General features: G+C 46.0%; 1 protein-coding gene across 1 annotated transcript in view; it reads right to left on the reverse strand.

Annotated features, from left to right (window-relative positions):
• LOC309569498 (NACHT, LRR and PYD domains-containing protein 12-like) overlaps positions 1-17,768 on the reverse strand; it is a 1,417,729-nt gene that overhangs the window by 1,363,863 nt on the left and 36,098 nt on the right. Inside the window, exon 3 of the mRNA XM_082275358.1 lies at positions 12,135-12,299. Coding sequence (XP_082131484.1) covers positions 12,135-12,299 — 165 coding nt within the window. The remainder of the gene's footprint in view (positions 1-12,134; positions 12,300-17,768) is intronic.

Consider the following 17,768-nt stretch of genomic DNA (forward strand, 5'->3'; position numbering starts at 1 on the left):
CTCACAGCTCACTGCACACCGCTCACTGCACACCGCTCCCTGATCACCGCACACTGCTCACAGCTCACTGCACACCGCTCCCTGATCACCGCACACTGCTCACAGCTCACTGCACACCGCTCACTGCACACCGCTCCCTGATCACCGCACACTGCTCACAGCTCACTGCACACCGCTCACTGCACACCACTCCCTGATCACCGCACACTGCTCACAGCTCACTGCACACTGCTCACTGCACATCACTCCCTGATCACTACACACTGCTCACAGCACACTGCTCCCTGATCACTGCACACTGCTTACAGCACAGTGCTCACAGCTCACTGCACACTGATTACTGCACACTGCTCACAGCACACTGATCACTGCACACTGCACACCACTCACTGCACACTGCACACCACACACCACTCACCACTCACCGCTCACCACTCACCGCTCACCACTCTCTGCACACCACTCACTGCACACCACTCACTGAACACTGCACACCACTCACCGCTCACTGCACACCACTCACGGCTCACCACTCTCTGCACACCACTCACCGCACACCACTCACTGCACACCGTTAACTGAAACCGCACACCACTCACTGCACACCACTCACCGCACACCGCTCACTGAACACCGCACACCGCACACCACTCACTGCACACCACTCACCGCTCACTGAACACCGCACACCACTCACTGCACACCACTCACCGCACACCGCTCAATGAACACCACACACCACTCACCGCACACCGCTCACTGCACACCGCTCACTGCACACCGCTCACTGAACACTGCACACCACTCACCACTCACTGCACACTCACTCACTGCTCACAGGATGGGTGAATGATGATTAGAGTTCTGGAAGATGCTGCAACTTCAGCTGTTTCTATAGAGCTATTTGTGCCAGAGTCCCATGTCAGCCATTCATGATTTGTTTGACCTTTTCCTTTTATATTATCTTTGAAGGAGTTAGCTGGTCAGGCTGGGAGATTTACAGACTTGCTAACTATTTACGGCCCTCCTGTGCTTGAACAATTGACTGTTAGTAAAGTTTTTTGGCACTTTGTTGTATCTTGTAAACTCCTGTTTACACATAGTGCAGTGATCCACCTTTTTCCAAACAGGTCACTGCTAGGACACACTTGTATCATATTCACATTCTCTGACCAACTCCTGTATCATGTCTGCAGTCTCTGACCATCTCCTGTATTGTGTCCACAGTCTCTGACCATCTCCTGTATCGTGTCCACAGTCTCTGACTATCTCCTGTATCATGTCTGCAGTCTCTGACCATCTCCTGTATCATGTCTGCATTCTCTGACCATCTCCTGTATCGTGTCCGCAGTCTCTGATCATCTCCTGTATCATGTCTGCAGTCTCTGGCCATCTCCTGTATTGTGTCCGCAGTCTCTGGCCATCTCCTGTATTGTGTCCACAGTCTCTGACCATCTCCTGTATCATGTCTGCAGTCTCTGACCATCTCTTGTATCATGTCTGCAGTCTCTGACCATCTCCTGTATCATGTCTGCAGTCTCTGACCATTTCCTGTAGTTAGTCTGCAATAAAGGGGGGCTACAGGCCTGGTAGGTGATGAGGGAAGGTGTGGCTAGGCATGGTGTATAGCAAGGGATGGGGGCCCAGGCATGGTGGGTGGTGAGGGAAGAGGGCTGCAGGTGCAGTGGGTGGCAGGAAAGAGAAGAAAAAGAGCCTCTAAGTGCAGACAGTTTACAGGTTTATTATGCGCAATAAAATACAAGGGGCGACTCACATGGAGTGAAGTAAAACAAACTCATCAGAAAGTGAAGTCTAGGATGTCAGAGCTGGATGTCCGCGATGTGGACCACCAAGGTCCACTGCTGCATGGAGGAGGCCAGGCAGAAGTCCTCAGGTGGAAAGCCGAGCAGAGGGGATGAGACTGGACCGCAGTGTGGACCGCAGTGCGTGCAGATAACGTCACAGGAGGGGGGGGTGGGTAGGTTGCAACGCATTTCCGAGTCTGTGAGATTCCAGTCCTGGGTATGCACACTCCTTTCTCAGGCGCCTGATGAAGGAGTTTGCATGCCCAGGACCGGCATCGCACAGACTCAGAAACACGTTGCGGCCTCCCTCCCTCAAGTGATGTTATCTGCACGCGCTGCGGTCCACGCCGCAGTCCAGCTTCATCCCCCTCTGCTCAGCTATCCACCTGAGGACTTCTGTCTGGCCTCCTCCATGCAGCAGCGGACCCTGGCAGTCCACATTGTGGACATCCCAGACTCCCCTTGCTGATGAGCTTGTTTTACTTCACTCCATGTGAGTTGCCCCTTGTATTTTATTGCACCTAATAAACCTGTAAACTGTTTGCACTTAGAGGCACTTTTTTCTTCTCTTTCCTGCCACCCACCCCATGGACATCCAGCACTGACTCCCCTTCCTGACACTTTGCAGTGTGACATTAAGGCATTTAGCCTTTTATTTACAAGTGTTTGATGCCTTTTTCATGTTGTTGCTCTTTTGTAGGGGGAAGACAGTTTCAACAGAGATGCTTGTTGTTAAGGAGCCGGCGCCTGCCAGTAGTCTAACAACCAGTTGCTCATATCTTTGCTGTCACCTTGGGGGTTCTGACAGCAGAATGTAAACAAACGAGCCTGGACATTAGAAATAAGAAAAATGGTGTTGGGCCCCCTCCACAATCCATGCAAGGCTAAGGGGGACCCAACACCAGAAAAAAATGGTGTGAGGCCCCAAACAAAATCCATACCAGACCCTTAAGGTTAAGGCCAAGGAAGTGCTGGATGAGTATGCAACCCCTCTCCTGAACCATACCAGACTGCATGCTATGAACATGGAGGTATATTTTGGTAGAGGAGACTCCTGGCAAATCACCTTGTCTCCATGTTGATGAGAACAAGTGCCTCTTCCCAACTACTCTGGTCTGATGGTTGTGGGGGGCTTAACAGAATATGGAAGCCTCCTTTAACAAGAAGGGGGATCCCAGATACTGCCCCCCCATGTGAATGAGTAAGGCCTACTTATTCACAAAAAAATAGTCTTAATTTTAAAAATGAAGAAAAGGACCAGATGTACATCCTTCATCAGTCATGTTGTCTAGTGATGCAGGTCCACATCACTCATGATAATGGTCTCTGACCTGCATGCGGAAAGGTTTCCTGTTTTCATCTATTCACTGTGCCACCAATACCACCACCTCCACCACACTGCGACTGAGAAAATCTTCCAGCACATCCAAGATCAGATCAATCCCCAATGGGCGCTGCAGCTGCAAAGTTTAAAGCGTAACTCCACTTTTGTTGAGAAAAAACATTCCCCTCTGAGTGATCTCTGAACATTGCAAGGATTGTAACAAGCATTGTTACGGATTCCTACCTTTTGCTATTCTGAAGAAATAGCTGTTTTTTTCTCTATTCCTATGTCCAGAGTGAATGTGAATGGGAGGGGTTTTATAATTATTAATCAGCTGCAGCACTTGCAGGGCTCTAATGAGGAAAATGACAGGGACTGCATCCCTTTAGATGTGATTTCCTAATGGGAGTATCTCACCATAAATGACATTGCTGTCACAGGGGATGCCCAAAATCTGACTTGTATCTTAATGCAGACTTCTAGGAAAATCAGTGAGCCAAACACAAGCAGGAAATTATGTTTCTAGAGGGTGTTCTGTATACATTTTGTACAGAGCTCCTCCAGATGGCCATATGATATTTTATAGAAAATGACAGCAGCTGAAGATTGAAAAGAAAAGGTCATTTTTAATAACATTCAATTACAGTATGACTTGTGTCACAATTGTATATGTTATAATATTTTTTTATTTACCATTTTTTCCCATGTATATATGCGTCAGCAGGGTGGCCCTCCTGCACAAAATAATTTACCTGCATGTCTTTTCTCTTTCCTGGTCTGGGGCGTGCCACAGGCAACCTGCTCCTGCTGTGATTGGACACAGTGGGAACCAATCAGCGAGTCCGGCAGACCTGATGTTCACCGGCACCCGCAAATTGTTCCCGGGTGGCAGATCGCCATTCTGTCAAGGGAGAAGATGGAGACCTTGTGCTTCTGGTAAGCAGGAACCCAGATTTCTGTCTTCCCCCAATCAAAGCACCTCCCCCACAGTTAGTAAGAACTCCCAGGGAACACAGTTAACCGTTCAATCGCCCCGATGTTAACCTCTTCCCTGCCAGTGTAATTAGTAAAGTGACTAGTAAAGTGACAGTGCATATGTTTAGTACTGATCACTGTAATAGTGCCACTGGTCCCCAAAAAAGTGTCAAAATTGTCACTTAGTGTCCGCTGCAATGTTGGAGTCCTGCTATAAGTTGCTAATTGCTGCCATTACTAGTAAAAAAAAAAAAAAAAAAATAATACAAATTCCATAAATGTATCCCCTAGTTTGTAAACGTGATAACTAGAGTTGAGCGGACACCTGGATGTCCGTGTTCGGCGGGTTCCCGGACTTTTGCCGAACTTTTCTCGGACACCGAACCCCATTGAAGTCAATGGGGACCCGAACTTTCAGGCACTAAAATGGCTCTAAAACACCAATGGAAAGGGCTAGACTGCTGCAAATGGCAGCAAAACGTAATTAAGACCATGGCGAGTGCTCTGCAAACAAATGTGGATAGGGAAATAACTTAAAACAACAAAAAAAACAACAGAAAAATAAAACAATGTTCTTCATCTCTGAAGGACGAGGCCCATATGGAGTAGGAGGGAGGTTGAGGTGGTGGTGGATGTGGCGGTCTCATAGGCATGCGCACAGGGTGTGCCGGATGTGCCTGGGCACACCCTAATCACCTAGGGCACATAGCATTATCGCTCTGTTTGCCAGTGAGGAGATGGGAAAGATCTCCCTCTGACCTGCTCTGCTCTATTTCACTTTGCCAGCAGGGAGAGTAATGTATCAGGGCCATGTACATGTAGGCAAACACATGCATGTGTATTTAAACTTTGGGGTGAACACCCTAATGCAATAGGCTGCGCACACCTATGGGCGGTGTAGGTGGAAGCGGCGGTGGAGGAGGACCAGGGCCGGATTAAGAGCATCATGGGCTTGGTGCTGAGGATTTTGAAGGGCCTTAAGGGCCGTGCCTTGGCATGCACCCAGAGGAGGAAGGGTGCAGTCATGCATGCCTAACTCCACATGGGATGCTGTCTCTGAAGCCCATAAACACATCCATGCATCGGCAACTGTCCCTCCTTGTCCGGCCTTCGTGCTGTGTGGGGAGGTTCTGAGGGAGCTGCCTGGGGAAGCGAGCATAGAAGCCAGACTTCTGTGTTTACAAGTGACAGAAGAGCGGTAACAGTGAATATGGCCAACCCGGGGCCTATATAAAGGTAGGGGCCTGGAGCTGCAGCTCCAATAGCCCCTACGTTAATCTGGCCCTGAGGAGTACGAGGTAGCCAACACTGCTTCTTTTCACAAATTTTAAATGAGGGTACACCCCAAAAGAGTGAGAGCAAAAATGGAACAATGGCTGGGTAAGGTCGGTATCCATCGCTATTCTGCACAAGGTACGGAAAAGTCCTGTGGGATCCATGCCTGGTTCATTTTAATGAACGTGAGCTTGTCCACATTGTCTCTGGACAGGCGGCTGCGCTTGTCTGTGATAATGCCCCCAGCCGTGCTAAATACCCGTTCAGATAATACACTGGCTGCAGGGCACGCCAGCATCTCCAAGGCGTAAAGGGCAAGCTCAGGCCATGTGCCCAACTTGGAGACCCAGAAGTTGAAGGGGGCAGACCCCTCATTCAGTACGTCTAGGCGTGTGCACACATACTGCTCCACCATGTTGGTGAAATGCTGCCTCCCGCTAAGACGTTCCATATGAGCTGCTGGTGCTGCTGTTTGTTGTGGCGTGCTGACAAAGCTTTTCCACATTTCGGCCATGCTAACCCTGCCTTCTGAGGTGCTGGCGGTGCCCTGGTTGCGTTGGCGACCTCTTCCTCCTCCTCCTCCTCCTCTGCCTTGTGCTTCCACTGTAGCCCCGCTGTCAGGTGGGAATGCCAGCAGCATCGCGTCAACCAGCGTGCGCTTGTACTCGCGCATCTTGCGATCACGCTCCAGTGAGTGAATTAAGGATGGTACGTTGTCCTTGTAACGGGGATCCAGCAGCGTGGCCACCAAGTAATCAGCACAAGTTAGAATGTGGGCAACTCGGCGGTCGTTGTAGAGACACTGCAGCATGTAATCGCTCATGTGTGCCAGGCTGCCTAGAGGCAACAAAAGGCTGTCCTCTGTGGGAGGTGTATCGTCCGTGTCCTCTGTATCCCCCCAGCCACGCACCAGTGATGGCCATGAGCTGGCCTGGGTGCCACCCTGCTGTGAACATGGTTCCATCTACTCCTCCAGCTCCTCCTCCTCATCCTCCTCATCCTCCAGAACTGTGCCCCTGCTGGACAATTGTGTCCCTGGCGTTTGTGTGTGCAGGAACCCACCCTCGGAGCCCCTTGCGAATGACTGCCCTGAAAGCCTTGGAAATGTTACCTCTTCATCCTCCTCCTCCTCCTCATCCTGTGCCACATCCTCTTCCATCATCGCCCGAATTGTTTTTTCAAGGAGGCATAGAAGTGGGATAGTTAAGCTGAGAACGGCATCATCGGCACTGGCCATGTTGGTGGAGTACTCAAAACAGCGCAACAAGGCACACAGGTCTCGCATGGAGGCCCAGTTATTGGTGGTGAAGTGGCGCTGTTCCGCAGAGCGACTCACGCATGCGTGCTGCAGCTGAAACTCCACTATGGCCTGCTGATGCTCACACAGTCTTTGCAGCATGTGCAAGGTGGAGTTCCACCTTGTGGGCACGTCACATATGAGGCGGTGAGCGGGAAGGCCGAAGTTACGCTGCAGCGCTGACAGGCGAGCAGCAGCAGGGTGAGAACGCCGAAAGTGCGCACAGACGACCCGCACTTTCTGCAACAGCTCTGACATATCGGGGTAGTTTTTAAGGAACCTCTGCACCACCAAATTCAGCACATGCGCCAGGCAAGGGATGTGCGTCAAACCGGCTAGGCCCAGAGCTGCTATGAGATTTTGCCTGTTATCGCACACCACCAGGCCGGGCTTGAGGCTCGCTGGCAGCAACCACTAATTTGTCTGCTGTTCCATGCTCCTCCACAACTCCTGCGCGGTGTGTGGTTTGTCCCCCAAACAGGCAAGTTTTAAAACTGCCTGCTGTCGTTTACCCCTGGCCGTGCTGAAGTTGGTGATGAAGGTGTTACGCTGTCCGGATGAGGAGGCGGTAGAGGATGAGGAAGCGGAGTAGGAGGAGTTAGGAACAGGAGGCAAACTGAAGCGCCCTGCAATCCTCGGTGGTGGAAGGAAATGCGCCAAATTGCTATCCGCCTCAGGCCCATCCGCCACTGCATTTACCCAGTGTGCCGTTAGGGAGATATAACGCCGCTGACCGTGCTTACTGGTCCACGTATCAGTAGTTAGGTGGACCTTGCCACAGATGTCGTTGCGCAGTGCACACCTGATTTTTTCCCCCACTTGGTTGTGCAGGGAAGGGATGGCTTGCCTGGAAAAGTAGTGGCGGCTGGGCACTGGGTACTGTGGGACAGCCACCGACATAAGGTTTTTAAAACTGTGCGTCTCCACCAGACGGAATGACAGCATTTCAAAGGCCAAGAATTGTGAAATGCTGGCATTCAGGGCCAGGGATCGCGGGTGGGTAGGGGGGTACTTCCTCTTCCTCTCAAGTGTTTGGGAGATGGAAAGCTGAACGCTTCCATGGGACATTGTGGAGATGGTTGGTGACCCAGGTGGTGGTGTTGCTGACAGATCCTCTGTTTGCGGGGTGGCGGGTGCCGGTATCACTACAGATGTGGCTGGAGCGGCCGAGACTGCAGCAGAAGAGGAAGCAGGATGAGCCAGAGACATTTCTTGGTTTTGAAGGTGTCTACTCCACTGCAGCTCGTGCTTTGCACTTAGATGCCTGATCATGCAGGTTGAGAAGGTTTATGCCTCGCTTCAGGCTCTGATTGCACAGGGTGCAAACCACTCGTGTCCTGTCATCAGCACATTTTCTAAAGAACTTCCACACTAGAGAACTCCTTTGAGCTGACTTTGGTGCGCTCGTTCCCTTGCTGCGTTGGGCAGTAGCGGGCGTAGTGTCTAGGGCACGGCCGCTCCGCTTCTGCACCCTGCTCCCTCTTTTGCTTTGCTGGTGGCTCTGTGCGACCACCGCCTCTTCCTCCAAACTACTCAGGTCACCTGCATGACGTTCATTCCATGTGGGGTCGAGGACCTCATCGTCCTCCACATCATCTTCCACCCAGTCTTCACCCCTGCCCTCCTTGTCGGTCTCCACAATTCTGAACGCCGCAGCAGTTGGCACCTGCGTTTCGTCATCATCGGAGACGTGCTGCGATGGTCCTTGCATGTACTCATCTTGAGAAATAAGTGGTTGGGCATCGCTGCACTCAATCTCTTCCACTTCTGGGGCAGGGCTAGGTGGATGGCCCTGGGAAACCCTGCTGACCGAGTCCTCAAAAAGAAGAAGAGACTGCTGTATGGATTGGGGCTCAGACTGCTTGCATGATTTCCAAGGGGGTGAGGTGAAAGACGGTTGGACATTGGCTGCAGGTGCCAACTCTGACCTTTCTGCAGTAGACTGGGTGGGAGACAATGTGAAGGAACTGGAGGCACTGTCAGCAACCCAATCTACTATCGCCTGTACTTCTTCAGGCCTCATCACGTCTAGAGGCGCATTATGCCCTACCAAATACTGCTGCAGGTTCTGTCGCCTACTCACACTTGTGGAAGGTGTTTCACTTGTGCGTGTAGCTGGCACAGATCGACCACGTCCTCTCCCTGCAACAAGAGCTCTACCAGCAGCACCACGACCCAGGCCACGGCCCCTATTTGACGGTCTCCTCATATTTCTGTAATTTATGATCTTGCCCTAGAAAGGTGTTTATTGAATAGCGGAACAAAACAACAACAGTATCGCACGGGTGTATCTGACAGTCAAATATGCAAACTATGCCGCATTTTAATGTTTTTTACCCCAAAAGGGTGTATATTGAATAGCGGAATAGGAAAAAGGATAAAAAAATGGTGTATCTCACACGTACAAACACAGACTAGGCCCCGATTACAATTTTTTGTACCCTAAAGGCAGGATGAGGAAGAGGAGTAGGAGGAGTTGAGAACAGGAGGCAACCTGAAGCGCCCTGCAATCCTCGGCGATAGAAGGAGATGCGCCAAAAAAATTTAAAAAGGTGTATCTCACATGTACCGATACAGACTATCCCGCAATTTAATTTTTTACACTCAAACAGGGTGTATATTGAATAGCGGAATAGGAGTAATTTTACAAAACGGTGTATCTCACACGTACAAACACAATCTAGGCCCCGATTACAATTTTTTGTACCCTAAAGGCAGGATGAGGAAGAGGAGTAGGAGGAGTTGGGAACAGGAGCCAAACTGAAGCACCCTGCAATCCTCGGCGGTAGAAGGAGATGCGCCAAACTAATTTAAAAAGGTGTATCTCACATGTACCGGTACAGACTATCCCGCAATTTAATTTTTTACACTCAAACAGGGTGTATATTGAATAGCGGAATAGGAGAAATTTTACAAAATGGTGTATCTCACACGTACAAACACAATCTAGGCCCCGATTACAATTTTTTGAATGAGTTCGGAACAGGCAGGAGGCAGACTGAAGCACCCTCAAATCCTCGGCAGTATGAGATGAACCCCAAAAACTTGGAAAGGTGGATCTCACACGTACCAACACAGACTATCCCGCAATTTAATTGATCCCCAAAGGTTTTTATTGAATAGCGGAATAGGAAATATGATCAAAAAAAGTGTATGTATCTCACACGTACAGAAGCACACTAGTCCCCAAATACTATTGTTTGTACCCCTAAAGGCAGGATGAGGAGTAGGAGGAGTTTGGAACAGGCAGCACCCTCAAATCTTCAGAAGTATGAGATGAACCCCAAAAACTTGGAAAGGTGGATCTCACACGTACCAACACAGACTATCCCGCAATTTAATTGATCCCCAAAGGTTTTTATCGAATAGCGGAATAGGAAATATGATCAAAAAAAGTGTATGTATCTCACACGTACAAAACCACACTAGGCCCCAATTACTATTGTTTGTACCCCTAAAAGGCTGGATGAGGAGTAGGAGGAGTATGGAACAGGCAGCACCCTCAAATCTTCAGAAGTATGAGATGAACCCCAAAAACTTGGAAAGGTGGATCTCACACGTACCAACACAGACTATCCCGCAATTTAATTGATCCCCAAAGGTTTTTATTGAATAGCGGAATAGGAAATATGATCAAAAAAAGTGTATGTATCTCACACGTACAGAAGCACACTCGGCCCCAATTACTATTGTTTGTACCCCTAAAAGGCTGGATGAGGAGTAGGAGGAGTTTGGAACAGGCAGCACCCTCAAATCTTCAGAAGTATGAGATGAACCCCAAAAACCCCAAATATCATTCAGCTCTGCTGCAGGCCACAATTTAATTTTTTTTAACCCAAGGCTGTATATTGAATAGTGGAATAGAAAAAAAGTGTATGATTTTTGAAACCACTCAATAATAGCACATGTGAACTGAACACAGCAGTGTATGATCAGTCAGCACAGCACAGCTGAAGGAAAAATGCTGCACACAGTGACTGATAGAAAAATGCTTTTCTCCCTCCTCCTCAGTGGGCAAAAAAGATTGTGTTCACTGCACCCCAAAAAGATTGTGTTCACTGCACCCCAAAAAGATTGTGTTCACTGCACCCCAAAAAGATTGTGTTCACAGCAGCCCACACACAGCAAAATGGATGTGGACCACTGACACCTGCCTATCTCCTATCCCACCCCACACAGCAATATCGATTGTAGTTTGTAGAACACACTGTCTGACCCTAAAAATCAGCAGACTCTCTCCCTAAAAGGATTGATAAGATCGTAGATCGGGTGACTGCAAACCCCACCCCACACAGCAATATCGATTGTAGTTTGTAGAACACACTGTCTGACCCTAAAAATCAGCAGACTCTCTCCCTAAAAGGATTGATAAGATCGTAGATCGGGTGACTGCAAACCCCACCCCACACAGCAATATCGATTGTAGTTTGTAGAACACACTGTCTGACCCTAAAAATCAGCAGCAGCCTCGCCCTAAAATGCCTACAAATTGCCCTGCCTAACACACTCCGACCTGTCCCTCAATTCTATGCAGACACAAATGAGTTTTGCCTGCCTGTCTGTCCCTAATCAGCAGCCAGCACGTATGTGTGCTCTGTCCCTGAACTAGTACACAGCAGAATGACGCCGCAGCGGCGCTGCCTCGAACTTATAAAGACTTGGTCACATGCTTCAGACGGCCAATCACAGCTACTAATACATTTGTAGGCATGGCTGGGATGGCTTAGGCACACCAGTTAAACGCTTGTTGATTGGCTGTTGAAAGCCCGCCATGAGAAGCGTGCCAATGCATGCAAAACCCGGAAATAAAATGACCGAACATGGATTTTTACCCGAACATACAGTAAAGTTTTCGGGTCCGTGTTCGGGTAACAAAAATCCAATTATTCGGTACGAACACGAATAATACAGTCCGTGTTCGCTCAACCCTAGTGATAACTTTTGCGCAAAACAATTAATATATTCTTATTGGGATTTTTTTTTTACCAAAAATATGTAGCAGAATAAATATTAGCTCTAAATTGATGAATACATTTTATTTTTTTAAATTTTTTATTGGATATGTTTTATATTTTTTACGTTTTTTTTTTTTTTAAATTGTCACTTTTTTTTTTGTTTATAGCGCAAAAAATAAAAACTGCAGAGGTGATCAATTACCACCAAAAGAAAGCTCTATTTGTCAGGAAAAAAAGGACATTAATATTTTTTGGGTACAGCAATGCACAACTGCGCAATTGTCAGTTAAAGTAACGCAGTGCCATATCGCAAAAAACGCTCTGGTCAGGAAGGGGGGTAAATCTTCCGGGGCTGAAGTGACTAAAAAACTGTCTCAGAGTGGATATTTATGAAGTCAAAAGATGGATTTTGATGACCTCATCATATTTCTATATTATTTATGTGGTTTAGACATAAAACTGTCCCAGAATATGATTGTCTCAGTCAGTCCTGTTATACTCACTGTAATTCCTCTATCCAGCTTGTGGTCAGAGCTTCCATCAGATCCCTGAAATGAGGACCCTCCAGATTGTTCTGAGTCAGGATCAGTGTCCTCAGTGTCTGATTATTTCTTATTCCAGATGCCAGGTGGAGGCAGGAACTGTCTGTCAGGTGATTATTATCCAATCTGTAGAAGAAGAGAAGAATTTTACCAGAAGAAAATGAATTTCTCCCCCAGGAATGAATGTAACTATTCTCTACATACATGGAACTCATTTCTCTTTATTGGAATTATTTATATCAAATCAATTTATAAACTCCAGGAAATAGAACTGTATAAGAAAAATGTTATAATGGAGAGACTCCCCAATAGAGATGGCCTTGCGGTTCGCCCGGCGGTCGGTTCGCGGCGAATTTTGCTTGTTCGCCACCCGCCAAATTTTCGGACATATGGCGTCGTGTGCGGCGGCCATATTTGTTAACATTGGAAAGAACTTTGACCCGTGACACAGCCGTCAGGTGAAACGGGACAGCCAATTGAAACTTTCCAGCACATGGACAGTCCCCCTACCCTATAAATAGACCCGATCTGGCGGCCATTTCACATTCCGCTTTCTGCCAGTGTAGAGAGAGGTCTGCTGTGTTCATCAGGGAGAGTTTGCTAGACACATATAGTGCTGTGAAGATCCACAAAAGTCCTTTTCAGGGCTGGTATTTTTCGATATAAATCAAGTATCTTTTGAGCTTAGGGAGAGGTATCCAGTGGTTGCTTTAGGGGCAGTTAGAGATTGGCTGCTGTCACACACAAATCGCTCTGTTAATGTCCACAAAAGTCATTTAAAATGCTCCAATGTTGTTATAGGGTCTATTACAGTCTCTGTACTATAGGGGCAGGTATCCAGTGGTTGCTTTAGGGGCAGTTAGATCGGCTGCAGTCACACACAAATTGCTCTGTTAATGTCCACAAAAGTCATGTAAAGGGCTGAAAACTTTTTGGTATTGCTGTGCAGTGCACTAAAAAAGGGGGTGGGTGGGTTTGGGGAGGGGGGTAATCCACAGTAGGATTGTAGAAAGCATATTATACTGGATTAGTACTATTATTGTGCACTGTGCAGCATTGTGACAGGTGTGGTGGTGAGACTGAGCGTTTCTGCAGCAAACTACACACAGTGACAAAAGCACTTATAATGTATTATAACTGGTGTGATAGACCAATTGCCCCCCTCCCCCAATGCCACATATTGAAGTGGGGTGTTATGAAAACTTTTTCAAGTGTATTTGTGTCATGCAACAATATTGCCTAGTTTGCTGAGTGAAGTCTGGTACACACAGCGCCAAACTCACTGGTCAATTTTTTGAACTGGTGTGCTACACCAATGCCCCCCCCCCCCAATGCCACATATTGAAGTGGGATGTTATCTGAGTAAACTTTTTCAAGTGTATTTGTGTCATGCAACGATATTGCCTAGTTTGCTGAGCGGAGTCTGGTACACACAGCGCCAAACTCACTGGCCAATTTTTTGAACTGGTGTGATACACCAATGCCCCCCCCCCCCAGTGCCACGTATTGAAGTGGGGTGTTATTTAACAGTATAATTTTCTAAGAGTGTATTTTAGTCCTGCAAAAATTTGGCCTCTCGTGTAAACAGTGCTACACACAGTGACAACAGTTACTGGCCAATTATTTGTAGAACTGGTGTAATAAACCTTTGCCCCCCCCCCAATGCCAAATATTGAAGTGGGGTGTTATTTAACAGTATAATTTTCTAAGATTGTATTTTAGTCCTGCAAACATGTGGCCTCTTTTGCTGTGTTAACTGTGCTACATACAGTGACAACAGTTACTGGCCAATTATTTGTAGAACTGGCGGACTGACGGACCGGCAGATAGGGAGGACAGGCAGGCAGAACTTGCATTGCACAAGAGGTACAAAGCAGACTGCAAATGTATCAGGAGCGAGCCATCAACCATGTTGTCGGGATTATTGGGGGTGATTGATTCAAATAACAATAGGTAATTAACTAATAGAAAAAAAATGATTTTAAAAGCCATGTATATTTCATATTATGCATAAGAGATTCTGAACAGGATGGCTTCCATCTTGTTTCTAAGGTCAAAGAAGGTTCATTTTCAAAATGTCTCTTACAAGCTTACAAGAGAGCATAGAATTTCAACAATAGGGTCTTATAATTTCAGCAGACATTTCTATTTTCTATGTAATCGTAAATAAGATCCCTTTTGACATCTCTATCAGATAAGGACAATTAGCGAGACACCATACTAGTCTAGCTTGTAATCTTATCTGTATATAACAATAGACAATGGCTCAGTGTTCTTCATCAGACATATAAAATATAAATGTTAAAGGTACATCATTATATGTTTATGAAGATATTAGCCAAAATTATGTCATTATATTATGTAAGGCATATACATATATATATTTAGGAATATTGTATCACATTTTGGGTTTATATTCTCATAGTAGTCATCTTACTTAGACTTAAAACTAAAGTGAATACGAATTACTTCATGTTAAGGCATGTGGTAGGAGTGTTTATATAAGAATTGCTTTGGACTAGTTTAAGTGCTCAAAGGTTTCATAAATTCTACCAACTTAGACTAGATGTCTGACAGTTATGTCAGAATCCAAATAAGTAATGGCTATTCACTAGCCAGAGGTCAAGAGGTCATTAGATAAGAAGAGTGGTAATTGTTTTCTAATTATTATTTAACTAAAAAATCTAATGAACGGTACGATACTGCCCTCTATAGACGAAATACCAGGTGCAGTCTTGAGATAATTTCAGATATCCCCATATAGAAATATTATATTTGTATTAAAAATAATTATTATTAAAATGGTTTACCAGATCCAATAATTGCAAGGTGAATGATGGAGATACAGATGGACATTTATGTATGTACTGGGAGTCTGGACAAAGTTTTATATGTGTTTTATGATTACTCTTACATATAGAGAAATCATCCTTTAATTTTAGTATACCAAGTATTGGGTTAATTATCAAAAGAGGTGTGTCTCTGACCTCACAAGTTTAGGTATAGAATATCCCGACCAATTGGGATAATGTTTCATCCCTCTGGGTTTTACTTATGGTAATTTTTATAGCTCTTTGTTCTTACCATATAAAAGAAAAGCCCAGATATGAGAGAGGACACACATTACACTGCCCATCAGACAATACACTTACATCACACACACTATTAAATTACTCGATAGACTCATCCAGACATACTCCATTTTGTACATCATTCATCTGAAACTTGGAGGAAACTCCTCCCTCACTGGCAACCATCTTAGGACTCTGGTAACGCCCAATTGAAGCTAGCGGCCATCTTAAGTGTGGTAAATATGCCTTGCTATGTTATTTGATTTTATTCAACAATTGTTTATTCCTTCCTTATATGTTTTATATTGCATATTTAAGGGTAATAAGATTACAATCCCAGCTGTATAAACCATGGTAGATTTTTCTCTAAAAAGCTGATTTTTGTTTTTATACATTTTTATTAATATCAGATTCAGTGCATTATTTGCAATTTTAAGTCTTCCGTTTTGCATGGCTTATTCTCATTCCATCTGCAGTGGAATGACTTTGGGCTATGTGATTCGCAGACCATTGTAGTCTGTTTATATAGAACATTTATTTATGGCTTATGCTATACCTGGGAAGAAATGGTAATCTTGCTTTAGTTTTGCTTTCACTTTGATTCACTTTGTTTTACTTTCCCTTTCATTATTGAGCTAAACATCACATTGCATTGATTATTTGAAGTTAGTATTTTTCTGTAGAGTTATCTTTTTGTGTCATTTCTTGTTTGATCATTTATCGTGATTACATGTCTTGAGAATAAATATTTTATATATATTCCACACTGTAGACTGTACTCACTAAGATTGGTATATGCTTTTAAAAATAAATTAATCAATTAAAAAGAATTCACGACATTGATTTATGACATAAGTGGAGACTCTCCTACCGCACAGATCTATGCTTATTAACCATAAATAAAGACACTGCTATATTCAGAGCAGTATAAATATTCTGACATAATGAAGTATGAGCGCGATATTTATTATTAAATATTCTTACAATGTACAGTCACATCTGGCGCTCCCAGGACGCCAGCACATGGCTCCGCAGTGTGGGCTTTTTTTAATGTGTCCGTTGCTGACACCAGTGTTGCCATCTGCAGCCTTTGCAGTCAATGCATAAGTCGCGGTAAGCCTAACACTCACCTAGGAACAACCGCCTTAAGAAGGCACCTGAAATCCCATCACCGAGCCCAGTGGGAGCAAAACTGTCAGAACCCACAAAGCCACACTCCATGCTCTCACCGTCCAGCCTCTTCTACTTCTCCTCCCCCTTCTCCTTCTCCTGTCTCCTCACAGTTGTCCAAACCCTCCACCTTCCATGATGCCGTCGTCACGTTGTTCTGGAAAAAGGCAGGCTTCTGTGGCTCAAATGTTGGAGCGTAAAAAAAGGTGTCTGACAGGTGTCCGACTACATTGGTTTAACGGCCAATGTGGACGCTCTGAGGAATGATGAACCCCTGGACTACTGGGTGGGCAGGCTTGACCTCTGGCCAGAGCTTGCACAATTTTCAATGGAACTGTTGGCTTGCCCCCCGTCCAGTGTCCTGTCCGAAAGGACGTTCAGCGCAGCAGGGGGGGTCGTGACCGATAAGCGCACTCGCCTAGCTCATGACAGTGTAGACTACCTCACATTTATAAAAATGAATGAGTTATGGATCTCTGAGGAATTCAACACATGTGACCAGTAGACCAGGTTTCATCGAAATTCCTCATGCCAAGCCACAAATATCCGAAAGACCGCCATCCACCCACAACAATTCCTGGTCCTTGGCTTCGCTAAATGCAGTGGCATAAAAGGCATTTCATGTCCATTGAATGGCTAATTTTTGCAGCCTATACAGGCCGACACTTACTGTTCTGTGTACTGTGAATGCCTACTGTACCTCTAGCCATCATATACTATGTTCTTTGCTGTCAGTTCAACCAATGTGAGCTAATTTTTGCGGCCTATAGAGGCCGCCACCTACTTGTGTATACAGTGAACGCGTACTGTACCTCTAGCCATCATATACTATGTTCATTGCTGTCAGTTCAACCCATGTGAGCTCCTTTTTGCGGCCTATACAGCACGCCACCAACTTGTGTATACAGTGAACGCCTACTGTACCTCTAGCCATCATATACTACATTCTTTGCTGTCAGTTCAACCCATGTGAGCTCATTTTTGCGGCCTATACAGCCCGCCACCAACTTGTGTATACTGTGAACGCCTACTGTACCTCTAGCCATCATATACTACGTTCTTTGCTGTCAGTTCAACCCATGTGAGCTCATTTTTGCAGCCTATACAGCCCGCCACCAACGTGTGTATACTGTGAACGCCTACTGTACCTCTAGCCATCATATACTACGTTCTTTGCTGTCAGTTCAAACCATGTGAGCTAATTTTTGGAGCCTATCTGAGTATACTTTTACAAATGTATTTGTGTCATGCAACAATATTGCCTAGTTTGCTGAGTGAAGTCTGGTACACATAGCGCCAAACTCACTGGCCAATTTTTTTAAAAACAACTGGTGTGATAAACCAGTGGCCCCCC

This window comes from Pelophylax lessonae (assembly GCF_965119305.1).
Source record: "Pelophylax lessonae genome assembly, chromosome: 13".
Classification (NCBI taxonomy): Eukaryota; Metazoa; Chordata; class Amphibia; order Anura; family Ranidae; genus Pelophylax; species Pelophylax lessonae.